The sequence below is a fragment of the Myxocyprinus asiaticus genome, chromosome 36, assembly GCF_019703515.2.
Source record: "Myxocyprinus asiaticus isolate MX2 ecotype Aquarium Trade chromosome 36, UBuf_Myxa_2, whole genome shotgun sequence".
In the NCBI taxonomy this organism is placed as follows: Eukaryota; Metazoa; Chordata; class Actinopteri; order Cypriniformes; family Catostomidae; genus Myxocyprinus; species Myxocyprinus asiaticus.
Window position 1 is genome coordinate 11,886,484 of NC_059379.1, and position 27,817 is coordinate 11,914,300.

The following is a 27,817-nucleotide window of genomic DNA, read 5'->3' on the forward strand; positions in this document are numbered from 1 at the left end:
CATATAAAAATCAGTTTTCTGCCAGCAGAGTTAAAATCCTTATTGTCGAGCCCTGGACATTATTAACATTTTAACAACAATAATTACCATGGTTATTAATATACTCTTATTCATGTAGCATGTTTTGTCTCTCTGGTGCGTCATGGGTAGTTTAACAGTGTGCACAAATGTACAAATATTACATTTACAGGTGGTGAGGTGAACTCCACCTTCTTACCTGCCTTTTCATCTTTGATCCCACCTCGATTGTCTCACTCTCCCTCTCTTTCTCATATTCACGCAAAGACCCACCTTTATGCACCTGTCAATATTTCTCTTCTGATTGGATTCCAAACTCACTGTCATTTTATTAGATAATACGTTTATTTCTTTTGCTGTTAAGAGTGCTTTCCATGCAGACTGCTAGGTAGGTACTGTTTAATATTTATCCATATAAGACATGACTGATAGCAAACAGAATAGATTAATTATACAGAATGTATTCAGAGGAAGCAGATGACCAAGAGATGACTTCAGTAAATTAGGACTTGTATATGTAATCTGACACATTGCTTAAAGCTTTTAATTTTTAAAAATTAGATCTAAAAAGGTTCTGGATCTGTAGACTACCAGTAAAAAGTTAAGACACACCTGTTCATTGTTTATTGGCACTATTTTCTGCATTTTACAATAATAAGTTATCAAAACCATGAAATAACACCAGTGATGAATAGGAAATATGTAGAGATCACCAACTTCATGAGGTAAAAAATATCCACCTGAGATGTTTTTTAAGGAGTTCCCATGTATGCTGGGCACTTGTTGGCTGCTTTTCATTCACTGTCTGCTCCAACACAATTTATATTTGTCTACAAAATGAATTTCAAGGATTTATGCATAAACCTTTAGATCAAAAGGTTTTTAAGACCACAAGAAACAAAGATTCAGTCAAGTGCATCCAAACTTTTGAATGTTAGGCTAGATTATAAAATATTTAAATGATCCACTAAATTGCATAACCTGCTACTTTTGGTGCTCTGGCTTGTTTCTATTACCTGTCATTGTTTAATGCAGTTTAGACTATGTCCTCTTGTGCTGTCATGTACTGTGCTGTCAAATCACTTTGTAGTCATTTGTATGAGTTGTTTAAGTGTTGAGACTGGTTTGAAATGTGATGTTGAACTTAAACTGCACTGAATTGGTTAAACAGCTTTATTTTGTTCATTTTTGTTTGTTTTTGCTTCTCCAATAGAAGTTAAAGTGTTTAAGATTAAAAAAAAGGTTCAGTGTGCAACATTAAGAAGCATGTGATGGTAGCACCCCAGAACACACCCAGTTTTTTTCTTTTTCTAACAATATGTGGAAAAGTGTAAGGCCTGTCTTCTATGCACTTATAGCAACATTTATACACAATACAGAAAAGTGAGTAATGCCAATCAAACACAACGAGAAGATAAAAGATAAGGGATGGGTTTGGCAACTCATATTTCATGTAATTCTTATGTTTAGGGAGGAGCAGCTCGAGGGGATATAAAAGCAGCCAAGCAACTAAGAATAGGTCTGTTTACCTTTCGTGCAATGCCGTGGACAGGTAATAGAATAACTGATTGGGATAGTCATACAAAACTCAAGAGAGGATAAAATAGTCATAACATTATTGTTAAATTTATTGTTAAATTTTTTATGATGGTAGATTTTGTTTGTATTTTGATTTTATCAGGAACATACTGATAAAAGCAGAGTGAAGCACGTTGCAAAACCTACATCTACCTCTTCAGAGATGGTGAGACGCATTTATTCCTAATAATGTATCTATTCATTGTATATTTTAGTTTTTATTGTTGGTTTCTGTTTATCTTTTTGTATTTAGTTTTGTTCTGTTCAGCTGGTTTTTGTTTTGTTTTGCCCTGTTTTTTTTGTTTGTTTTGATTATTTTTTATTTATTTTTTTTATTGTTTTTTATTTTCTTTCGTTTTATTTTTTGCTTTGTTTTGTCACTCAAAGTCTCAGTCCACCTGATCTTTGTCATTTTTAAATATAAATTTTGACCATCACATCTCAAAAAATAATACAATATTATATCTCTCCTAAAGGATGTGGGTATATTGGAGATCCCGGCAGAACTGTCAGCCAGATTACGCAGTGCAACAGGTGAGAGCCATACCACCTGATAGCACAAGTGCTCATCGGCATGAGTAAATACAAGCAATACTTGTATGCTGTTCTCTGTTTATCTATATTTTCCTGTGATGCCTTTCAGGGCGGCCTCAAGGATCAGGGGTTACAGAAGTAGCTCTGCCACAAGTCAAAGCAGAACACAACCTGTCACTCCCCCTAAATATTGACAGCCATCCTTTCTCTCAGTATGCCAACACAGTCTTAAAGGTATGAAGTTAATAAGTTAATATGATGTTTTTTCTCCTTAGAACTTTGGGAAAATAATAATACATTATTTTTGTATAATATTTTATACAGTATATTAAACATTCTATAAAAACCCTTTCTAGTTCTGTGGCCTTTTGCTTAATATATAATTTCTTTTTAAAACAAGTGAATCTGTTTCATTTCAGTTCTGATACACCAAAGTTATCTGTTATCTCCCCTTTAGGATGGATGGTGCCAACCGCAGGGATACCCGCTACAGAAGCCCCTGACTTCTCTTGACCCTGAGGATGCCCGTACTGCTCTAGAAATCTACAAATTGGTCAGTGAGATATACAGGGTTTTTTCACTTTTTGGTTCTATTTGATGTTTTCATTAAATACCGAGTGCACTACATGGCCAAAAGTATGCGGAAACCCCCATCTAATTAACGGGTTTGGCTATTCCAGTAATTCCATTTAAGACAAATTTTTATTGCCACAGCCTACAATGACATTCTAGAGAATTGTGTGGTTCCTTCTTTTCTAACAGTTTTTGGAGGGCCCTTTCTGTTCCAGCATGACAATGCCTCTGCGCACAAAGCGAGGTACATAAAGAATTGATTTACTGTTTCTCGTGTGGAAGAACTTGACTGGCCTGCACAAAGCCCAGACCTGAACCTCTATAAACACCTTTGGGATGAATTGAAATGCAGACTGCGAGCCAAAGCCAATCATACGGCATCAGTGTCTGACCTCATTGATGCTCTTGTCTCTGAATAGGAACAAATCCCTGCATCCATGTTCCAACATCTAGTGGAAAACCTTCCCATAAGAGTGGAAGCTTTAAGAGCAGCAAAGGAAGGGATTTATGCCTATAATTTGAAATAAGGTTTCAACAAGCACATATAGAGGTGTTGACGTGATCACATACTTATGGCCATATAATGTATTTTAGATTGATCTTGTACTACAAAAAATCAACATAAATCTTTTAACCTTTGTAATTCATTTCATATTAGTATTAGCTGGAAATTAGGTATGGAACATTGGAAATGAACTCTTTCTTGGCTTCCCTCTACTTTAGATCATGCGTTTCACTGGAGACTCAGATCTGACAGGATGGCAAGAGCAGATGTTGGGCAACTACATTGTGGAGAAGAGCCAGACTCGGCCCAACATCAAAGATGAGATTCTAGCCCAGTTGGTATTCCACACTTGGGACGGGGAGAGAGAGGAGAGTGCCCTGCGTGGCTGGTTGCTTCTGGCCTGCTGTCTGAGTGCCTTCACACCCTCTCCTGCCCTGGAGAAACCTCTGCTCAAGTACATCTATGATAATAATTTCACATCACCAAAAGAGGTGGTCTTTAGCACAAGATAGGTTGATTAAAGGGGAGATTATTAACTCATACAATCCCTGTTGTAATTGATATAATATATTTCTTAAAGGGATAGTTCACCCAGAAATAAAGATTCTGTCATTTACTCACCCTCATGTTGTACCAGACCTATGTCTTTCTTTATTCCATGGAACACAAATATATATATATATATATATATATATATATATATATATATATATATATATATATATATATATCTTTTCCATATATTATAAGTGAATTAGGACTAGGGCTTTTGAACTCCAAAACGACCAAAAAAAGCACCATAAAAGTTATATATAAGCAACTTGTGTGCTACGTATATTCCACGTCCTCTGAAGTCATACAATAGCCTTATGTGAGGAACAGACCAAAATTAAAGTCGTTATCCACTGAAAATCTTCCCCTCCACTGTATCTCTTAATTCAGCTTATGCAGGGTTAGATGTGTCATGTCAAAAAGTGAATATTGATGTACTGTTAATAATGTAAAAGTGGCACATTTGAATATATGCGGACAGTTTTCATCTTTGGGTGAACTTTTCATTTAAATAAATTAGACAGACGTGAACCGGAAGTAAGAAACATTGGAAACACCGAAGTACTGTAGGATGGAATGAGGAAGTCAAAATCCTTATTGATCATGATAAATATCAATCTCACTGTACTCTGTAACTATTTTGATGCTCTTCTTCTAAAAGTACTATAAAATTGTGTTTTTGTTTGTCAGGTATGTTTCAGATCGAGGTCCAGGGGAGTACCGCTCTCTGTGCCAGCACAAGCTGCTCACTTCCCTCCAGCTTCCCTCACCTGCCTGTAGGCGGCATCCTCCAACTCAGCTCGAGTGGACAGCCAATCAGAGAAAAGGAAAGATGGTGGTGGAGGTCAACACATTCAATGGTGAGAATGGCAAATGTCTTCAGCTTATCAGCTCTGTCTTATCACTGAAATGGTTTAAGCATCCTTCAGATGCCCAGGTTAGAGCAGGATACCCTGCCATTGTAAAACGATGGCATACCCACTTGTGATATACTTTTATATACAAGGGGATAAGTGATATCAAGGATTTTCGATGCTATGTGTCAGAAGAAGAAAACATTGAATTTATTTATGTTGATTTTTGTTTTTTTTCTCCAGAGGAGAGGTTAACTGTGGAGGTGGAGTCCTGGTCAACAGGGGAACAACTGGCCTCCTGGCTACTTAGATACAGGTAATCAAGAGGATAGACTGCACAAATATGTCTTTTTCTTTTTCTTTTTTTTTTTTTTTTTTTTTTTTTTTTTTGTTATTGTGGTAATTGGTAAATTTATGACCTTACTTCTCACATAATACAATCATTTAAAATCAAATCCAGTCAATATTTAATGTCGATGTTTTTATTTATTTGGGAAGTCAGCCAGTCATTAATGCAAAATAAATCACTGCAGATTGATACATGTCCCTGATCACTATGTTGGGGTTTATTTTAAGATAATCACTGGCTGACTGTACATAATGCCTTTATAGATTGTCTCTCAGAGTTTTTGAATACTTTGTAAAGCCATATTTGTTTGTGTCAGGGGTCTGACCGAAGCTACACGAGGCTGGTCTTTGTCTCTGCTGGCTTGGGAAGGCTGGACCGATTTGGCTGGCTGTGACTTTGTCATGGATCTCTTGGCTGAAGTGGAAGCTGATGTACCCCTGGGTCACCCACCTGCACAACCTGATTACCTCTTCAGTGACATGGGGGACAGGTATACCTCTTTTGGTCTCTTTGCTGACAGTTCAATCAAAGGAAGTGAACCCTTCCTGTAAATACTTTATCTTGCTCTCTTGTGTCAGGAGGATGACCATAGACCTGGATGACTTTATACCACCTGCTCCCTCTATGCATGCCCCAGGGCTCCCCTCCTTTGAGGCATCTCCATGGGACACCTACGAAACCATTTCCACATCCCAAGGTGAGTGCCCATGTGTTACCAAGAGCTGCTAGAAACAGACAGTAAATTATGAGTCATTTTGGTCTTGCCTGGCTTTGCAGAGGGACGATCAAAGAAATAAAAGAGAATGAAAGCAACAGTCTGAGGGTTGAAACTGACTCTCCCTGTAGAGTAAATAAAATGCCTAACTTTCATTCTTATATAAAGGACATTCCTGCAACAATCTGTCTTTTAGGATCTCGAGGACGACAGATGGATGCTTACGTTGATGATCTCTTTGACCCTGTTTTTGATCAGGGTCCTCCGGTCAGTATTGTCCAGTTCAAGCACATAATTGTTATCGTGCAGTTTCTCAGTCCCTATTGAACCCATTATTTAATTTAATATTAGGGCCCTGCCAACTGCATCTCTTTGCAAATAATTAACAACTATTGTTATTTTATTGACATTTCTCTATCAAATCTAGACACATTGTTATATTTTTTTTTTATGTTCAAACTCACATTGCCCACATGAGCGCCACAGCTCAACACTTGTACCTGTGTGTTGTTACATGGCTCTCTGAAATACTTGATTCTGATTGGTCAATCATGGCATTCTGTGGTTAAATATTTTTGTATAATAAATGACCACTAAACCGTATAATTGACAGTAGTTAATAGCTACTTGAAACTCACCGCTTAACTTGCGGTCAACTTAAATTGACCGACTGACTGTATGTTATGCCTTACTTAAAGGTATACTTCACCCAAAAACTAAAATTCTGTCATCATTTACTCATCCTAATAATGTTCCAAACTCATCTAACTGTCAAACAGCCTAACATCTGCTTTTGTGTTCCACGGAAGAAAAAAAGCCATATGGAATGACAAGAGGTTAAGAAAATAATGACAGAATAAAAATTTTGGGGTGAACCATAAGTTAAGTCAGCAAAGATTTTATAGCAATGGCACTTAATAACTCGTTTACATGTATTGTCTTTTATCATTGAGGGCCAGCCTGAAGTGTCATTATCTGCATTTTTATTGATATAGTTGCTTTATGTTGTTAGGACTTTGAACGAATGGCCATGCTGAATCGTAGAATGAGAGGAGGAGGAGGGATGATGCCCAGCATGTACACTGGAGCAGGTACAGTTTTATGTCTTGCGATTATCTGTTTGATTAGATGACCGGTATGGGTTCTTAATGGCCAATGATGATACAGATATGTAAAGAGCAATATGGCAATATAATGCTGATATATATACAATAATAAGAATTGACTGCAAATAAAATGAACACAACTTCTGAATTTAAATAAACACTTATTTTACATACTATTTACTGAGGTCTTTGACACTGCGACACTTCTCGCTGTTTTTTCAGCGTCTTGCGCCATGAACACCGTATTTTTAAAATACTACGTCAAGGGGAAGTTTTAAAAGCACATCTCGAAACACCTGTGTTCTGTTCCCTGCCACTGCGCTCTGTCATACTGTGTTTTGAATGCAAGATCACATTCTGTGTGAATGGCCCCTTAGAAGTTTTGACTGGTGCTACCAGACTTGCTAATATATATCTGAAATACATCGGTAATTTCAAAATATAAATTTTATTTCTTTCTTTCCTCCATGTGCATTAGGAATGCCATTCAATCCTGTCATGGCTGGCTATGCTGCCACACCGATGATGCCAAATATGATGCCAAATATGATGCCCGCTGCTGCAGCCATGACCATGATGCAACCCATGCCACGTAAGCATGCCTGCTGCCCATGTTACCTATTCTCAATGCTTCTCTAGTAGCATAATCTATTAAAAACGTATCCCTTCCTACTGATTGTTTTGGACATAGCTATGATGATGCCAACGGCTATGTCTGCCGCCCCACCAGCCATGCCTGTGACCACACCAGCTGTCAACACGGACCAAATGGCTGCTCAGCAGCAGGCTTTTATCAATCAACAGGCTTTGCTCCTGGTGAGTCAACCAACAGCTGGTTGTGATATAATTGGTTATTATTTCAAGACCCGCCCAACTGGCCTTGATTATGCCTGCAGAAAAACTGTTTAATAGGCGGAGAAAGCCAATGCATCTTGATAAGAGTGAGTTTTTATTCTTTTTGAATGGCACTGATAAAGCATGCATAATAAAGCAAGTGACATTATTATTTAAAAAGCAAACAGAGTATGTTCACATTTCACAAAATGAAGTTTGTTAGGTTTTTAAGTATAAAACAATAGATATTCTATTCAAAATTAATACAAAAGATATTTGGACTCTTTCTGGTTGTCAAACATGTCCAATTGTGGCTTAAGTGACCAAATACTTTTTTAAGGCCATTGTATATAACATCAAAATGATTTCAAGATCAAATGTTTCTCTCTCTCTGTACAGTCTCAGCAGATGACCATGCAGGTGATGACACTGTCCCAGCAACAGCAGCAGGAAGAGTTGCGCAAACGTCAGAAAGAGTCTCATAGAGAGTCACCACGGCAATGGCGCCACTCTCCTCCACGTGCACGTGCACGCTCACCCTCACCCACGCGCTCACCCTCACCCAAACCTAAAGCCAAACCCAGCCACCACCTGCCAGAGAGAACCAGACCTCAGAGCCCCAAAAAAGCCCCTGAGCCCCCTCCAAAGGCCCGCAGCCCTGAGGTAGAGCATCTGTGCTTCCCAAAACTGTAATCCTTCCTACAGTTGCCCCAAAAAAGTATTTTGACACTTTCAGACACTTAGTCACTTTTCTTATCTATATTTGCAATTACTTTTAACCAACTGGTGTCAAGGTGATTTTTAGTGGATGTGCATTAAAGTTGACAGGTGTTCTAGCAGAGTAACCACGGGTACTGAAGTTCATCACATTAACTATTTGCATGATTCATAAACTTTGACAGTTTAATTAGTTTATTCTTTAAGGCACAGCCTGAGAAAGAGGTGGATCTTAAGGCCCCTGAAATGCAAGGATCCTTTCAAGAAAAGAGAAAATTTTTTCAAAATATTGGTTAGTGAACACTGTCAAATCAGAACCCTTAAAATGACTAAAATAATCAATAAAATTGCATAAAAGATAAGATTTTCACAATATTTTTACACTTCAGGGACATCAGAGGCACGCCCAAAGCCTGCACCAAAAGTTGCTAAGCCACTGATCTACGCCTCTCCACCAGTGTCTGAACCCAAATCACCTCCTCAAGTCAAGACTGAAGGTAAGAAGCTTTTCTTATTTTGCTTTTTCTTATTAATTTTTTTTTTCTGGTTTAAGGGAAAGTTCATGCCACAATGGAAATTCTGTCATGATTCACTCAACCTAGTGTTGTTCCAAACCTGTATGACTTTCGTCAAACACCAAAGCAGTTGTAAGGCAAACTGGGACTAACAGCCTCAGTCACCATTCACTTTCATTGCATCTTTTTTTCCAAACAAATGTGAATGGAAACTGAGACTAAAGGTGTATTCCACTGCAGGAACTTTTCATAGTTTAAAATGCAGTTGACTACAAATGAAGGTAGCTTTAAAGCTGTCTCTTCTCTGGTCTTGCTCTCCTGTTGTTTTCTATCTCTTACAAATCCCAGCACACCTTGTCCACGTGAAGTTTTCCTCAGTAAAACAGGACGATAAAAATAAAAAGAAATCATTCACGAAGTCATCCATTGTTTATGTTTTGAAGTGAGTTGGCTCAGCTGTTGTCACAACAAGTTCTGGTGTCGCTGCAACAACAGCGTTACATGCTTACCTCAAAGCTTATTTAAATAAAGTTCTTTTTTTCGTGATCCTGGTTGAAAAATTACACTTGGAATTTAATCGGAACAGTTATTGTTCCACTATGAACTGATTTGAGTTTAGGTACTAGTACCACAATTGTGTGGAAAATGTCATTAACATACTGCCTAGCATCTCCTTTTGTGTTCCACGGAAGGAAGAGTATCATGCTGGTTTGGAACAACATGAGGGAGAGTAAATGTTGGCAGAATTTTCATTTTGGGGTAAACTATCCTTTTTTTAAAAAATAATTTTTTATTTATTTTTTTTAAATTTGGAATGCCCAATTCTCAATGCACTCTAAGTCCTCGTGGTGGCATAGTGACTCCACGTCTGAGACTATCAATCTGTGCATCTTATTACGTGGCTTGTTGAGCGCGTTACCGCGAGACGTAGCGCGTGTGGAGGCCCACGCTATTCTCCGCGGCATCCACGCACAACTCACCACGCGCCCAACTGAGAGCAAGAACCACACTTTATAGTGACCATGAGGAGGTTACCTCATGTGACTCTACCCTCCCTAGCAACCAGGCCAGTTTGGTTGCTTAGGAGACCTGGCTGGAGTCACTCAGCGCGGTAGTCAGCGTCAATACTCGCTGAGCTACCCAGGCCCCCAAACTATCCCTTTAATTCTTTGTTTCTTTTTATTTTATTTTTTCATATCATAATGTCATCTTACAAATTACAGGTGTTAACAAGCATGTTAACTCTCTTTTGTTTTTGGTTTCACCCAGTGATATCCCTCCCAGAACCTCCTAAAATGACAGAACCTGAACCAGAATCTCCAGAACCCACCTCTCCTAAACCAGAACCTACTAGTAACATTAGAGAGATTATCAAGCGGTATCAGAGCAGGCCCGCTCCAGAACCTAAAGCCTTTGAACCTGTCAAGTGAGCCTAAAACAACTGGCCTGATATTAAAGTCAACCTGAAATCAACATTGACCATATTTACTGTTTTAATACATGTTGGTCATTTTATTTTGCAATAATTTTTTGATCATTTAATTTTTTTATTATTGTGAATGATTCGTTATTAATGCACGTTATTCCAAAGAAGAAATGTTTGTGTACTCAATCTGTCATCAAAATGTTATAACTTTCTCCGCCTCTGAAATGACTTTTCTTTTCGGCTGATGTCACCAAGCCCTCTTTTTTTCAGCCCCTCCCATCCAACCTCCCGTCATAATGACGCTGCTTTTCGTGATCCAAAGTATGTTTAATTTGGAAATACTCTACATTATGGAAATGTTTCTCTCAAAAACATGTCACATTGGGAAATAAAATGGGTTGAGTATACAGTTTCATGTTGACTTTAATCCAACCTCTAATTTTAGTGAATGCTTGCACAAAATTCTGCTGCTTTGACCTTATGACTTGGAATGATTCCCAGACTTTAAAGTAGCTGGATTAGTGTTGACTAATGGTAATAATGTGGACTTTGATCTTCATAGAGTTCCGGCCAAGCACTTTGTAAAGAAGAATGATCCAAAAGAAGAGGCACTGGCCATTCTCAAAGCTCAGGGACCTGTCTCTCAGCAGAAGGTACATGATATTGGCCTGGGTGACATAGTTCACACAACAATAAAAATTCTCTCATCATTAACTCACCCTCATGTCCTTCCAGCTGTGTATGACTTTCTTTCTTTTACTGAACACAAACAAATATTTTTAGAAGTATATCTCACCTCTGTTGGTCCATTCAGTGCAAGTAAATGCTGCCCAGAACTTTGAAGCTCAAAAAGAACATAAAGGCAGCATAAAAGTAATTAATACGACTCCAGTGGTTAAATCCATATCTTCAGAAGCGATATGATAGGTGTGGCTGAGAAATAGATCAGTATTTAAATAAATTCTCCTCCCTGCACAGTAGGTGGCAATATGCTTGAAGAATCCAAGTAGGCAAAAACAACAGAAGAAGAATGTGAAAGTGGACATTAATAGATAAAAAGGACTTAAATATTGACCTGCTTCTAAAGATATGGATTTAACCACTGTAGTTCGATGGATTACTTTTATGCTGTCTTTGTGCTTTTTGGACCTTCAAAGTTCTGGCCACCATTCACCTGCATTGTATTGACCTGCAGAGCTTAGATATTCTTCCATGTATGAAATACAGTAGATCAATATTAAAAAAAAGTCTTTACTAAAAATGTTTGCTTCCGGCCAGCTTGAGGTTTGTACGTTGACGAGGGCGTAGTTCAAACTGCCTCTCATGTGGCCTAAGCGCGTAAGCCTCCTCTGCATAGATATTCATATGTAGATTCCTTATTAGCAGCTGTTTCTTTGGACGGCGGTACTTTTTCTACACAAAAGAAGTTTATGCAGTGGTCTGATCAAGGAGCTCAGTCTGAGGCAACTCCTCCATTCACTCACTTGCATTCAGACTGATTCAAACAGCTCTCCTTGTTCACGTTCCAAGATGGCACCACAATTGACATATTCAAACCAGCCAAATGAGGCATCTATGTAAGAAAGAAAAAAAGTCATACACATCTGGGATGGCTTGAGGGTGAGTAAATCATGAGAGAATTTTCATTTTTGGGTGAACTATCTCTTTAAGCAAAGGTCTGCATTTGATCTAATTTCTGTCTTAAAGAAACTTTTGAGATGTCAATGAGATCTCATTTGGGATTTTTCTTTCCAATGTTCTATGACTGTTCTTCCTGCTCTAGAAACAATGGGAAGAGACACCTCCTCCACCCCCTCCACCCCCTGAGTCTTCCACCCGTGGCCCTCGCACCATCTCCAACAATATGAGACAGAAACAGCTCTCATTAGCCGATCTCTTTGGCTCGCAGCGATCGCAGCGATCACAGGCTCTGCCTCCACGTCCAGACCCCATCCCCTCTCCTCCTCTCAGCATTCCTGACCCGCCACCGATGCCTGCACCAGGAATTAGTAAGTGACTTGCCGACATTCTGAGAGCTCATGAATAGGTTTGGTCAGGTATGTTATATATGGGTTATTTCTACCATTTGCTGCAGTACATTTTCATGTCCTACTATATTGGATAGAATTTAAACTTGCTGTATTTAAAGATTTCATGTCAGCTACAGTTAGTTCTTCAGCAGAACACAAACGAAAATTTAGAAAAATATCTCAACTCTGTAGGTCCATACAATGCAAGTGAATGGTGATCAGACCTTTGTAGCCTCAAAAATCACATAAAGGAAACATAAAAGTAATCCATAAGACTCCAGCGTTTAAATCCATATCTTCAGAAGCTATATGATAGGTGTGGGTGAAAAACAGAGCGATATTTAAGTCCTTTTTTACTCTAAATCTCCACTTTAACTTTCACTTTCAGATGTGAAAGTGAAACTAAACAGGCACCACATGTGACTTTCAGATGTAAAAGTGAAAACGGAGAATATAGAGTAAAAAAGGACTTCAATTTGTATCTTTTTCTCACCCACACCTATTATATTGCTTCTGAAAATATGGATTAAACCACTGGAGTCTTATGGATTACTTCTATGTTCCCTTTATGTGATTTTTGGTCTGATCACCATTCACTTGCATTGTATAGACCTACAGAGCTGAGATATTCTTCTAAAAATCTTTGCTTGTGTTCTGTAGAAGAAAGTTATACACATCTGGGATTACATGAGAGTGAGTAAATGATGAGAGAATTTTCATTTTTGGGTGAACTATCCCTTTAAATTTGATGTTGATAGCAGCCCCACTCTACAATAAGCACCACATATTGTATTCTTTTTGGACATCTTTTTTTAAGCCAAGGTAGCTTCCATTTGGCTTTTTATAAGTGAACTTATACTTTGAATTCTCTAAAGTTTATTAGTCGGTTTATCTCACTCTAAAACATCTCTGTTTGGTAAAATTACAGAAATAGTATATCAGTATTTCAATATGATATTATCAAAATTCAAAATAATTTTGTGTAGATGTCTTTTTTTAAATACTTCCTTAAATTGCAACACAAGCATATTCATTTTTTTAGTTTCAGAGTTCAAAAGGTAATGCATAACAGGAAATACCCACATCCAAATTTGAGGCAAGCTGTGCAGCGTTGTATCTAAAATTAAAATATTGCGAAAGTCAAAGTAAACTTGTTACATTTGCTAATATAATATGCACTGATTTCAAACCTTTTATGTCACTATAGATCAGTTCAACAGACTGGCTGAGGAGGAGAATGTTCGCTCCCAGATGCATCAATTCTCGGCCAGTGTGCATTTTTCCTACTCCAGTATGCCTGGCAAACTCTTCCTACGGAAGGAGGTACTGTGACAACAACAAGAACTTTGCATGACTGATGACTTCATCCAGTTATCATGGCCCCTTCTGTATTGGTTATATGCCTCATTATATTTGTGTTCTCTTGTGCCCAGCTCTTCTATCCCAGAGAAAAATTTAACCACCCATACGTCCTCAATTTACTCTGTGAGCAGGTCAGTAGAATTTTTTTTTTGCTTGATTTGCTTCCACTGTTTCCACTGGTGTACTGGTATCCCAACCATGCTTCTTAACCAGCTTCACCCAGAAAGACCATTTTGGTTGACCAGTATTGTTTAGTAGTGCTCAGCAAGGCTATGCTGCTCCACCAGCTTGACCAGCACTAACCAGCATAAACCAGCATGGAAATTGTTGGTCTAAACTAGACTTTTTAGCAAGGTCCTGTGAACAATAAAACTTTAAAATATATTTTGTAAGTTTACATCATATACAGGACCACTCTAAAGAAAACACTTCATCTACTCTTCTTGTAAACCACAGATCATGAGAGACACTTACTCGGATTCCTGTCTGAGGATTTCACGTGAAGAACGAAGAAAAATGAAAGATCTGTTGGGTATGATGGAAGTTTCATAATTTGAAACAATTTACTACAGTTAAATAATAATCCAGATAAACCATGATAGGTTATTCACTGGGTTTTATATGCATTTCTTTCAATCTTTCTCACCAGCGAGTTTTCACATTGGAGCCAGCATCAGCTCTCTAGAGGATGATGCAATGAAGAAAAGAGTCATCATGGCGGCAAGGGACAACTGGTCCAATTACTTTGCACGTCTCTTTAATGTGGAGGTAAAATAGTTGGTCTTTCTACATAATGCACACAAACATACCCCTTTTCCACTGAAAGGGTGCCAGTGACTAATTATTTCCTCTAAAAATTGGCTTCGCACTAAAAAATAAGGTCTCAAAACTAGGAGTAAGACACATTAACAAATACTGCAATGCTCTATATATGTTTGTGGGCAGGTTATGTAGTAATGTTATAGTTATGGAATCATTTGACTCTTAAGTCAGTGGGAACCTGGACTGGTTCTGAAAGAGGTTCGCAGATCCCCTGGCTGAGCTGCGGCACGAAAACCAGCACAATTTCTGTGTAATAGGGGTAACAGATATTTGTTCTGCAGTCTCAGATCTTTTCTTTTGTTGCAGGTGGGAAATGGAGGAGATGCTCAGATTCTGGGTGTGTCTCATAGAGGACTCAGACTGCTGAAGGTGGCCAGAGCATCAGGCATAAACCCCAAACATCTAAAACTGCTGCACAGCTACAGGTACAGAATATCTTTTAGGACAGTGAAGTTACATGTGCCTATTTCTCAGTGCTTTGTTTCTGCAATTCTATCATGTTGCAGTTTCAGAATGTATAATGATTTTTTTTACTGTTCAGCTATGTACAGGTGTTGTCAGTGCAGACACAAGGGGCTGGAAAGGTGGTGATCTCTTTGAGTAATGAGGAGTTAGAACTTCACTCCCCACAGTCCCCACAGATTGCTGCTGTCATTCATCTCTTCCTCATGGAACTGATCAAGGTGCTCAGTTCACCCATTTATTCATTCTTTACTTAACTATGAAGTACATAAACTAATTAACACAATGCATCTTCATAATTGGGATTTGATTGCCTTGCATGTTTGTTTTGTGTGCTTTGTTTTCCTTTTTTGTACCAGGCCAGACTATTTCTTTGCATTAGACACTATAGTGACTGTACACTGTCCTTTTGCAGGACTCAGAGTATGTGATTGCTGTAAAGAGCTATGTAACAGATGACAGGAGCTTGCTAAGCTTCCAAAGAGGTGATGTCATCAAACTGCTGCAGATGGATGGACTTAAGGACGGTGAGAAGGGAACCTGGGAAAACCACTTTGGATTGAGGATCTAATTCAACTTTTCTTTAAAGCTGCTGTGTGTATTTTTTGCACCACTAGCAGCACCAAATGTATTTGCAAAAATACCTAGCTAGGTAATTTTTGAAAAGAAAATTTCAGTTGTGCGTTTCCATGTAAAACTCGCCCCCACAACGTTGGAGTCTACCCCAAGTCAAAAGGGCCCACCCCCGTTTCTCTGTAATATTCTGGTGCCAAGAAATGGCCAGTGACCCTATGGGATCAAAATTTAAACACTCTGTCAATGTAAGTAATAAGGGGTTTTCTCCATTTTATCATTTTATTGGCCTCTGTTGGAACAAAGAGGTAGTCCCACCCCAAGCTCATGCCATTGGTTGAGCCAGAAGTTGACATGTGGGACCTCTCAAACAATCCGCCTGCAAGTTGTTTGATGAGCTTACATGCAGGATCAGATAACTGTTTGCATTTACAGAGCCAGAGACATGCGTGATATCTTAGTATGCTTATTTCAGTGATATCTGTCAGGTAGTACAGCGTGTTGTCTTCCAAATATTTGATTACCGCCGCTTTAAGCAAAAGCAAGTGCGAAATTTTGTTTATTAAATTTCACTAATGTAGAAGATTAAGTAGTAAAGCATTAGCCCTGAAAGATGTTGACTGGTTTGTCGTCTCTGCAGGATGGATGTTTGGTTCCACTGGAGGCCGCTCCGGACTCTTTCCAGTGGACGTCACTCAGCCCTGTGCCCCACCAGACTACCACAGCAGCAACCTGGAGCGCCAGCTTGAAAGGAGAAAGAGTATGAGACTCTCTGGCTCCTCCTCCAATATCCCTGCTGTCCGCTCAGTGCCAGCCAGCAAGGAGTACAGTGTGGATGGGAGGTCCATCCAGACATCTGAATCAGACCGTCGGCAGTATGCCATGACTGAGTTTGCCAAGAAATTCTTCACAGAGGCCATCGCCAGGTGAGGATCGTTGGAAGCTTTCTTTGGAAATCAAACTTGGAAAATGGTGATCATTCGCTGTCAAGTTCAGTTGCAATTTTGCTTGATTTATCTAAATATATAGAATATTATAAAAAATATATATTTTAGACTGCCAAATGATGCCCATTTAATGCCCACATAATGCCCCTGTCCATCACATAACCATAGTTTACATCTTAAGACCGGTTTATACTTCTACGTCGAACCTACACTGCAGGGTCGGTACTAGGATGCAATCTTTGGTGGGGCAGTTGTATGTTTGGGGGGGGGGGGGCATGCTATGCTGCAGGCTATGCATAGCCACCGTAGCCTGAAGTGCACCTTTTTTTTTAATCTTTTTTTTTTTTTTTTTATTGGAAGTTCCATATAATTACAATTTACACAAACATGAGAAATTAACTCTGCTTTACAAAAGCACAAACAGTTAGCACTGCATTATAGAAGAAAAAAAACATCCTCAATCAAGGAGAAAAACAAGGTCATAATACTTTAGACATTTTTTATTCTTGTTATTATTTATGAGTTTAAGAGTCTGACATGCACCTCTCCAAAAATGTAACAACATGTCGACGCAGACCACAACTGCTGTGATTGATCCTCTTTGTAACCAGAGGCCTTACCCCAAGATGACAGAAAACGATATCTGAGGTAGCATCACATTTTCTCCAGTATCTGTGCATTGTATCGCATTGTATTTGGACTCTAAAGAATTTTTATATCAGGAACATCTGCTGTTTTTATATTCTGTTTGTTTATCAAGTTATAAGTGAAAACGCTACAAAAAGACACATCTGTTTACAACTTCTAAATATTTAAAGCTTTTTTCTCTGGGCTTTTACTTGATATATATATATTTGGAACAACATTTGTTGCATTCTACTCGAGAACTTTCAAATCTGTACAATGTTTTGACCATTTGTTTAACAATATGGTGTACAGTAAATAGTCATATTTCAAACATTTTAAAAATGGAACACTGTGAGAGTCACGTGGCGCCATGCGAGGTTCGGACGTGTGAACGGCGAGCTCTGCGCACTTTACTAGTTTTAATACTTTTTCATAAACCGGTGAAATTCGATACACCCTGATTCTTAACTGTTCTAGGAAGACAATATGTCAAAGAATTCAAAATCCTCGGGCTCTGGAGACATTAAAAGACACTTATGTGCTCAAGCTGAATCCTCTGAGCAGCAGGCCAAAAGCCCAGGAGTCAATTTGGACGGTAAAATGAAGGAAATTCGGCGTCAGTTGATGAACGTGCCGGCAATGCTGATGAAGGTCGTTACTGACTTGGAGGATCTTGCTGTTATACGTCGATCGATCACTGCCATGGAGATGAAATTCACTGAGATGGTTACAAGAGTGGGGGATGTCGAGAAACAGATTGATTATCTGGAGTCATCAGAGAGGGAATTAGCTGCTAACCCACTAGTGACCAAGGCAGATTTGGAGCTCGTCTGGGAAAAGTTGGAAGACTTGGAGAATCGTAATCAGCGAAACAATGTCTGAATTGTTGGAATTCTTGTGGACGAATAAGGCTGAGATATGGTGAAATTCCTAGATGGGCTTTTCCCGAGTCTGCTCGACATAACAGGCCATAAGCTGGAAATTGAGCGAGCTCACAGAGATCTGGCTCAGAGATCTGCAGAGGGAGACAGGCCCCAATCAATTCTGGCCAAATTTCTGAGATCATCTGATAAAGATCTCATATTACGCGAGGCGAAGAGTAAAGGAAGGCTTTCTTGGAAGAACCACAGCATTTTCTTTTTCCCAGACTTTGCAATTTCAACAAGAAAGAAATGCGATCGATTCAAGGAATGCAAGAAACTCTTACATCAACGGAAGGTCACTTTTGTACTAATGTTCCTGGCCAAATTGAGAATAGATACTAAGAATGGCCCACAGCAAGCAATGTCCTTCATAAAGTCAAAGGAGTGAGTAAGCGTGACTCACTGAACATTCACTTGACCGTCCGAGGAGTGCCTTTTTTGTTTCTTTTTGTACTGGAGTTTGTTTTGTGGAATAACACTCCTTCGGGACAGTTTGTGGATGAATCTGCACATTCTTTGTGCTTATGCCTCCTTTTGGTTGGAGTTTGCACTTAAGGCGGTTCTTAGTGGTCGGATCATACAGTATGCCTCATTCATCAAAAAATCCAAAGCACGAGAACTCGTGGAGTTGGAAGGGAATATTAAAAGTGCCGAGGCAGAGCTGAAGCACCTAATGTCATCTGATGGCCTCAGAGAATTGACCCGATTGAAATACAGATATAATACTATTTTGTCACGGAAGGTGGAGTTTTTGCTATTCAGGGCAAGACAGTCATACTTTGAGTCAGGGGACAAAGGAGGAAAACTTCTGGCTAGATATATAAAGCAGAGAGAGTCTTTTTCTACCATTCCCTCAGTGAAATCTTGTGGTGGTGAAATTTTTACATCGGCCATTGGTATTAATAATGCTTTTAAAGAATTCTATTTTTTTTTTCACCCAATTTGGAATGCCCAGTTCCCAATGCGCTTTTAAGTCCTTGTGGTTGTGTAGTGATTCGCCTCAATCCGGGTGGTGGAGGATGAATCCCAGTTGCCTCTGCATCTGAGACTGCCAACCCGCACATCTTATCACGTGGCTTGTTGAGTGACCATCCACCGCAGCATCCACACTTAACTCACCCCACCAAGAACGAACCACATTATAGTGACCACGAGGAGGTTACCCCATGTGACTCTACCCTCCCTAGCAACCGGGCCAATTTGGTGGCTTAGGAGACCTGGCTGGAGTCACTCAGCATGCCCTGGGATTCGAACTAGTGAACTAGCGAACTCCAGGGGTGGTAGCCAGCGTCTTTTACCACTGAGCTACCCAGGCCCACGAAAGAATTCTATCTTTATCTCTATAGCTCCACGTCTTTGTCTACTGATGAAGATATTAGAAATTTTGTGGAACCATTAGAACTCCCTAAACTTACGACTGAGCAAAAAAAATTTATCTTGATTGGAGGAGCTTGGAGAGGTAATTAAGGCCTTACCTATAGGCTAGATGGCTTTGCCGCTGAAATTTTTAGATCTTATGCTACAGAACTGGCTCCACTTTTGTTAGAAGTTTATACGGAATCATTAAAAAATGGAAATTTTGGCTTGTGCCAACCAAGACACAGCCCGGATCAGTTTGATTCTTAAAAAGGACAAAGATCCAAGCAAGTGTAAGAGTTATTGTCCAATTTCTCTAACCAGCTAGATGTAAAAATATTGTCAAAAATTTTGGCTAACCGATTAAGTAAAGTTATGACATCTCTTATACATATAGATCAGGTGGGGTTTATTCGGGGCTGTAGCTCTTCTGATAACATTAGGCGTTTCATCAATATTATGTGGTCAATGGCGAATTATCAGACTCTGGTCGCTGCCATCTTTCTTGACGCCGAAAAGGCTTTTGATATGGTAGAATGGGATTATCTTTTTAAGATTTTGGAAATATACGGGTTCAGGAATACTTTTATTGGATGGATTAAGTTACTTTAAAGATACCCGGTAGTGGCGGTACAAACAAATGAATTCATTTCAGATTATTTTACTCTGGATAGGGGCACCCGGTAGGGTTGCCCTCTTTCCCCATTATTGTTCTGTCTTGCCCTGGAACCATTAGCAGCTGCAATAAGAAAGGAAGATGATTTTCCAGGGGTGGCGGCAGGAGGTATGGCGCATAAGCTTTTGCTTTATGCAGATGATATTTTATTATTCGTCTCCAACCCCACTAGATCTATGCCTTGCCTCCACATAATTATTCATTCCTTTTCTAAGTTCTCAGGATACAGCTTTGGCTCTGACAGCGTACTGCCCAGTGACGGCTTTTCAGCTGGGTGTCTTCCAGTGGCCCAAACAGGGTATTAAGTATTTGGGCATTTTATTCCCAGCAAATTTGTGTGATTTATTTAGAGTTATTTTTGACCCCTTAATAAAAAGGTTTTCAAGCGATGTGGGCAGGTGGGCTTCATTATATTTATCTATGATTGGGATGGTTAATGTTATTAAAATAAATTATATTCCAAAATTCAACTACCTGCTGCTGTCTCTCCCTGTAGATGTTCCCCTCTCTTATTTCAAGCAATTTGATAGCATAGCAAAGTCCTTCATTTGGAATGGTAAGCCTCCCAGATTACATTTCAATAAATTACATAGGCTGATTGACAAATGTGGGCTAGGCCTACCCAAGATTTTGTTGTATTATTATGCATTCGGTCTCAGACATTTGGCTCATTGATCACTTCCACCTGAGAGAGCCCCTCCCTGGTTTTGTATTGAACAGGAAGTTATTGCCCCTATTTCACCATTGCAAAGCCTTTCTATCAAACTAATCGGAGAAGTTATGTTACACCCCGTTATCTCTCATTTGCACTCAGTATGGACAAAAGTGTCCAGAGTGTTTAATTCGGACATTTATTTAAATGTTAGCTCGAGCATATGGCTGAACCCAAAATTATGTATTAATAAGTCCCCTTTCTGCTGGTCAGAGTGGATTGTGAGTGAGGTTAAAACGCTCAGTGACCTATATGAGACTGGAGTGTTGAGATCCTTTGAAAATTTGGTTCAACATTTTGGGATCCTCAGATCTCAGTTCTTTAGGTATTTACAGCTGTGCCATCTGCTCTGTATTATTTTTGGGAGTAGCATACACCCCCCTTAAGCGGCAGATACTCTGGGAGTGGTGATTACTACTTTTGGAAAAGGTCATGAAGCATCAGTGTATTACTCCCTGCTAATTCAGAGTCTGGGAGATGGAACTTTAACTTCTATCAAGAGATTATGGGAAAAATATTTAAACTTGGTATTGGAGGAGGGAGCATGGGCTAGGATTCTAAAAAAATGTCATGTCTGTATCTAGAGATGCAAGGGTGCGCCTTATGCAATTCAAGATTTTACATAGATTTTATTGGACCCCCTCTAGATTGTATAGGCTTGGTCTTAAAGACATACCCACCTGCTGGCGATGCCAATCGGATGATGGAGACACGGCCCATGTTTTTTGGTGGTGTGCTGAGATCCAGGAATTTTGGTTGAAGGAGTAGAGTTTTGTGTGTGACGTGTTGGGCACTCAGGTTTTGTTTTGCCCCAGACTCTGTGTTTTGGGCGATGGGGCGGTCATCGATATAGGAGATAAATACATAAAAAATTGGGTCCTGACCAGTGTTATGACAGGCAGGCAGATTGTTTTAAGGGGATGGAAGTCGGCTGGAGCAACCTTATTTCGGGAGTGGTGCACGAAGATGCGGAGGGTGGCAGATTTTGAGGAGGTGTCGTGTGGAAGGCTGGGGATCTGGGATTCATTTAATGGGAAATGGGGCAGTTATTTGACGTTTTTGGGGGACTCTCGGGGAGGGACTGTGTGAGAGAGGAGTAGTTTTAGATATGTATGATTTTATATATAATTTTTTTGTGTGTGTGTGTGTACTTATGTGAGACCACGGGGATGTTCATTGGGGGTCGGGGTGAGGTTCTTGATTGGGGAGAGGTAGTAGTGGGAGATAAATCTTGATTATTTGTATATATGTTTTGTTTTTCTTTGTCATCTCTATGAATCAATAAAAATGTTAATCTTAAAAAAAAAAAAAAATACAAAATTTTATTTAAAAAAATAAAATAAAATAGAACACTGCAACTTGTCAGACCTGTAACCTGTAAGGGTTGGTTATATTGCCCATATGCATTGTTAAATCCAGCTTCTAAGCTTTAAAACGACACCCATTTTGTGTAGTTATTAATTACTTTCATGGGGGTTTTTTTCATCAGTGCTGAGTGTCAAAATATTCCAAAATATCAATTTATTATTATTTAAGAGGCTTAGAGCAAGCATACATTATATGCCTGATTTGTTTTCTCTCTGCATGGCAGACAACATATGTATGGTAAATAATACAATATGTACCTAAATCTCAACATGTTCACAAACTTTGATGAACTTGTTTTAATGCTACAGTAATTTAAAAAAATACTTTTAAATCCACAAATTACATTGCTTTTGTTTATAAAATTGTACAGTTGTTTCAGAAACAAAAGCATTTTCCCTCAATTCACTAGCATTCTGGCTGTGTACTTACAAAATTACACAGACAAACCAATGCAGAACTATAAATGTATGCGGAGGCTACGGCGTAGGTTTGACGTGAAGTATAAACCGGCCTTTACAGTACATTCCAACATGCAATGAATATTGATCTCTGTCTTTCTCTTTTTCACAGACCAAATATGAAAGACCATCCTAATGGTGGGAATGAGATGGTGGAATACACTCCGGTATGTATCTTTTAGTCATAAAATAAAGTGTTTGTGGTTTTATTAGTTTGTTGACTGTTTTTTTTGTTGTTGTTGTTGTTTTTTTGTTTACCTTTATTAGAATCCCATTCAAGAATCCCTTATCCTTTTCTCAGACAAAGAGCTTAATCATCTGGGTGCTCAGAATTTTATGGGTAAGTAAAAAAATGTACACAACATACAACCGTAAAGTAGTGATGGGGAAGCTACTCTGAAAGCTACACCTTACTCACAACTGAAGTACTTCCTACAGTCTACTGCAGTCAAGTAAATTTAGTAGCATCCATACTTTTAGTCTAGCTGTATCTACCAACAATGTATACAATACATACACACTATAACAGCATAAATGAAAGCACATTTTTTTTACACACTCTTGTGTTTTATGTTCTCTTTCTAGTTTTGATGCAGTTTATGTTAGATCAGCCTCTGAAGAGAAATCAGACAGAGGGAGACTGTGTTAAATTCATTCTACAGGTGAGGATTCCCTCTAAATGTACACAGTTTCCATTTAAGAGGTAATGTGTGTTTTTCTATCGGTAACATAACTTGTTTTTGTTTAGCTTGGAAAAGAGAAGGAGTTCCTCAGAGATGAGATCTACTGCCAAGTCGTCAAGCAGACCACCAAAAACCCAGTCATGTGAGTGAGTGTAGATGTAAGAGGGAGAAAAGTTTCCTTTTGCATGTGTATATGTCTTAAAGACCCCGGAAGAAAAATAAATGTATATTTTAAATGTGTTTATCTGCTAAAGGTTCATTTAGTGAACTTTTAGGAGTATATAATGGCCTCAAAGCTAATAGACATGGACTATATGTCACAAAACTCATATTTTAATTTCATCGGGTCTTTAATGTTCATGTATGCATCAGTCTCTTGCTTTGTGTTTGGTGTTTGACTAGGGAGAGCTGTACCCGTGGTTGGCGTTTGCTGAATCTGGTGACTGGATTCTTCCCCTGTTCTAACACTCTCTTTCCATATTTCACCCACCACCTGGAGACCATCATCCAGGACATCAACCACCCTTTCCAGGGTACAGTATTCACCTCCAGCAGCATACAGTGTATTCATAGTGCAAATTTGCTGAATTCACCATATACCATAAGGTGGTCCATATGAGTCAAATTTAGAAAAAGTGATTTTTGCACTAGAATCTAGTAAGAAAGCTGAGAAAGTAGATAAAGGGATAGCTGTGTTCGTTCATAGTGTGAATGTTTGTGTGTGTGGGTGTGTAGAGCTGGCAAATGTGTGTGAAAAGAATCTCAGACGATCACTTAATTTTGGAGGACGCAGGCATATCCCCTCCCATTCAGAGATGGAGGCAATCTTGGTAAGTAGTAATCGTCATATGATAAGAATTAAAATCCATTCTTTATTTTTTTTTATGCATACTTTACTCCTCAGTATACATAATTTATAATCTATTTAGTTTTGAAAAATATATTCTAAAAAATGCAAGAATTCAAACAAGAGGTCGACTGATATAAAAGGCTGATAATCGGTTAATTGGCCGATAGTTTTTAAAATCGATTTATAGAATGTTAAAAAAAATCTTTCTTTCCTTAATATGACGGGCACAATCACAGTGGCTACAAGAGTCCAAAATGAATAAAGTCCCAGTTGTAGTTTATTATTCAACCAAAATCCCAATAATAATCAGAAAAAATGAAAATGTTGTGCATAATGTGGGATTTTTTAACCATAAACAAGCCCAAAACACACCAGGGACTCTATTTTGAAATTATGTGCCATCCACAGAGGAACATGGAGGAATAATAATGATTAAAAAAAAATATAAATTTTTGCAGATAACTGATAGTTCCAAAAAGCAACTATCGGCACTGATTAATCGGTAAACCGATATATCGGTCTACCTCTAATTCAAACAGATTCTATTTAATTTGGTTTTGTAAACTGTTATTTCAAGTATTATATAGCATGAATTATTTTACATTTACATTGAACATCTCCATCGATTGATAGACAACAGATCTTGCTGAGCAGAGAAGGTAAAAGCATGTAAAACTTTTTATCTTTGGTGTGATATCTATATCATGTGCAGACTGGGAGAAACTCTCGTCGACTGCCCATCAAATTGCCAGGTGGAAATGAATTTACCTGCAAGATTCGCAGCTTTAGTGTGAGTGAGGGCCACTTTTTATTTATACATTCTTTTCATTTTTATTATCACCAAAGTTCTGTTTTTGGAATCATTGATGCTGTATTTATGTCTAAATGTAATGTTTTTGTTGTTTGCATATGTGTGTGTGTTTCTATAGGTTGCATTTGAGGTGATTACAGATATTTGTACAGAGATGGGTGTCATGAATCCAGTAGAGGCGAAGGAATTTTCTATCCATGCCACTAAAAAAGGGGGTAAGAAGCCCATTGCCACTCTCATTAACACAAACACTTGCACACATGTGTACTTACATAAACTCAATCTATGCAATCATAGTGTTCATGAATGCTTTACTTTCTTTAGAAAATATAGTGCGGCCCATTCACTCTGATGAGTATCTGTTTGACTTCTTGTTGGATGATGGCTCGATCTCCCTCTCCTTTCATCGAGTTATCTGGAAACAAGCCCTGCACTTCAACAGTGATCTTTATGTGGAGTTCCACTACCAGCTTGTACAAAAACTTCATATGTCACTTTAGAATTCATTTTTATGTGAAATATTAAAGTAATATTCACTTAAATAACAAAATTACAATAATGAATGTATAAAAACAATATGCAATGTTTATAATACAGAATATCCCCATGCATTGATATATTTTATTTAGTTGTTTCCCAATTGTGTTTATTTATGATGAATATTGAGCTTATATATGTTTTTCCAGCTTCTGGCTAATTATCTGGAAGGAAAGATGTTGCTGCCTTCCAGCAGTTCCACAATCTACCAGCAAGTGGCTGAGTTAACTGTTCTTCAGCACCTTGCCCTCGGACTGACCCAACCACCCTCAAAGTAAATTGAAATCTCTTCTGTACTATGATTTCTTATCCCCCCAAATATTGCATGAAATTGGTTACTGACAGCTGGCTTAATAAACTTGATTGTCAAGTTATTTTGACACTCATGACAATGAGTCCATGTTTTTATTACAACAGCCCTGAGGTGAAACAGTACCTTCCCCGGGTGGATCGGGTCAGTGCCAATGACGAAAGATTTCTTGCGACCATACAGGCACAGTTTTCTGCCATCGGCCCCCTGAACCATCTTGATGCCAAAGCTCGCTTTCTACGTGAGTGAAAAAATCTGTGTAAATTCTTTCATACTGCTGTTATGGTGGCATTTTTGGATTCCGGTGTGTTTCCTAATCTCTCTCTACCTGATCTTCTCACCATATATTCTAAACAAACAATTTTTTTTTTTTACTCTCCAGAAAGTGTTAGTTTGCTGCCATTCTTTGGATCAAATATATTCTCTGCTCAGAAAGTAAGCCATCGCAGCTGCCCCTCTCCCTCCCTGATCGCTGTCAACCATGAAGTTATTTTGGTCCTTGATCCCAAAACACAGGTACTTGGCCTGACTCTTAAGACAATAAAGTGATATTCAGTGTAACTGCATCAAATGGTGTTTTAACCATCATAATGTGTTGTTAGCCATCAGTGACCACACCACTAAACTTTCACAAATTGTTACTGCAGAACACATGCTTGAAAATGGCTCTAGAGGATGTGCAGTCCTTGCGCTCAATCCGTCCCAAAAAAGACAAGTTGCCATCAATCGAGGTGAACTTTGGCAGCCCAAACAATCTCAAGATTATCAGCTTCAGTCTAAAGCAGGTACGCATTTACATGTACGCACATGCAGAAATCCAACAAAATGTTATTTTAATCAATTACATTTTTGATTGGGGTTGCTTGATTTTGTTTTGTTCTCCTATCTCTCCCAGGCGAAGGAGCTATGCCATACCATTGCTGTGATTATGGAGGAGGTGGTAAAACCCACTGCCTACAGCAACGTATCCAGTCGGACCGGAACCCAAAATTAAACAACCTACATATGCAAATTTATATTATCATCACATTATTCAATCACCTAGGTGCTCCAAAAATGTCTCCTGCCATACAACATGACAAACTTTGTATTTTGCTAAAGATGTAGAAAAGTTTACATATGATCATGGCTAATGACTAAAAAAAATTATAATAATTGGTGAGAGCTATTTATTTATTTATTTTTATTTGTTTTTATGTTTTAAACCAATCAAATGTGTTTGATTTATTATCATAATGAATTTATGCCACCCAATAGGGATGATTTGTTATATTTATAAAGTTGACCTGCTTTTGAAATTGTATATGTTATAGTTATGTTTTATGATTTGCCTCTAAAAAACAAAACAAAAACATTAATGTTAAGAGATGTTCAATTATTTAATACAAGTGTAAAGTTTGTTCTTCTGTGTATTTAGTCATTCTTTATCAATAAAAGGGAAGTAGAAAACATTATCATTCCGTTTTGTGTGATATAGCTGACAGTATATGCATTAAAAGTGCAATATTTATCCATTTGAATCTAATATAAATCAAACATAGGGAGTTTCTACCCCACCGAACATCTTCTAATAAGTGAGCCTACAAGCTTAGTATAAAATAGCATAACGCTGCAGTCCCATAGACATTCTATGGTGGTACAATAGCGAGGAGACAAGAGGCCGCTCTTTTTGAATGGATGTCTATAGAGGAGATGCTTCAGTGTGCCGAATAAATAGCTTTTGTCAGGAAACAGCTCATCACTTAATGAATTCCGCTAGTCCGCTAATCGTCAACATGTTTAACACTAAACAATCATTTTGCAGTGGACTATGTGTGGAGTTTACTACGATAAAATGGATGATTTGTAAGAGAAGTCACTGAAAATTTTGCGACAGATAGGTGTCAGTTTACGGCTCTCCCTATTCATTTGTATGGGATCCGCAAACGGTGACTTAACTGTCGTAACACGCTAGTTGACCGTTACGCTCTTTATTATGATAGAACCGCGGAGGTTATCCATTTATTAAAAGAATCTCTGCCGAACACTTGAGCA

The 27,817-nt window shown here is 38.5% G+C and overlaps 1 protein-coding gene across 3 annotated transcripts; it reads left to right on the top strand.

Moving 5' to 3' along the window:
• The first annotated feature begins 286 nt into the window (after positions 1-286).
• Positions 287-27,214, top strand: LOC127427032 (unconventional myosin-XVB-like). 3 transcript variants are annotated; one of them, XM_051674333.1, is made up of 43 exons: positions 287-406; positions 1,489-1,570; positions 1,700-1,762; positions 2,073-2,130; positions 2,240-2,364; positions 2,588-2,683; positions 3,427-3,662; positions 4,451-4,620; positions 4,858-4,930; positions 5,280-5,453; positions 5,542-5,660; positions 5,875-5,945; positions 6,691-6,769; positions 7,263-7,376; positions 7,476-7,600; positions 8,018-8,281; positions 8,543-8,627; positions 8,725-8,832; positions 10,120-10,276; positions 10,839-10,929; positions 12,060-12,285; positions 13,514-13,629; positions 13,740-13,799; positions 14,125-14,200; positions 14,318-14,436; positions 14,797-14,915; positions 15,032-15,173; positions 15,368-15,479; positions 16,166-16,451; positions 22,705-22,759; positions 22,860-22,932; positions 23,178-23,254; positions 23,341-23,417; positions 23,678-23,808; positions 24,011-24,105; positions 24,838-24,915; positions 25,055-25,151; positions 25,261-25,409; positions 25,623-25,747; positions 25,891-26,024; positions 26,166-26,299; positions 26,431-26,568; positions 26,679-27,214. In XM_051674333.1, exons 3-43 carry the CDS (start codon positions 1,760-1,762, stop codon positions 26,775-26,777), a joined length of 4,866 nt encoding a protein of 1,621 aa, XP_051530293.1. In that variant the 5' UTR covers positions 287-406; positions 1,489-1,570; positions 1,700-1,759; the 3' UTR covers positions 26,778-27,214. The 3 variants fall into 3 exon arrangements, with proteins under 3 accessions (XP_051530293.1, XP_051530294.1, XP_051530295.1); XM_051674334.1 differs by lacking the exon at positions 1,489-1,570 and having other exon boundaries at positions 366-406; XM_051674335.1 differs by lacking the exons at positions 287-406; positions 1,489-1,570; positions 1,700-1,762; positions 2,073-2,130; positions 2,240-2,364 and adding an exon at positions 2,893-2,947 and having other exon boundaries at positions 2,591-2,683.
• Positions 27,215-27,817: the final 603 nt, after the last annotated feature.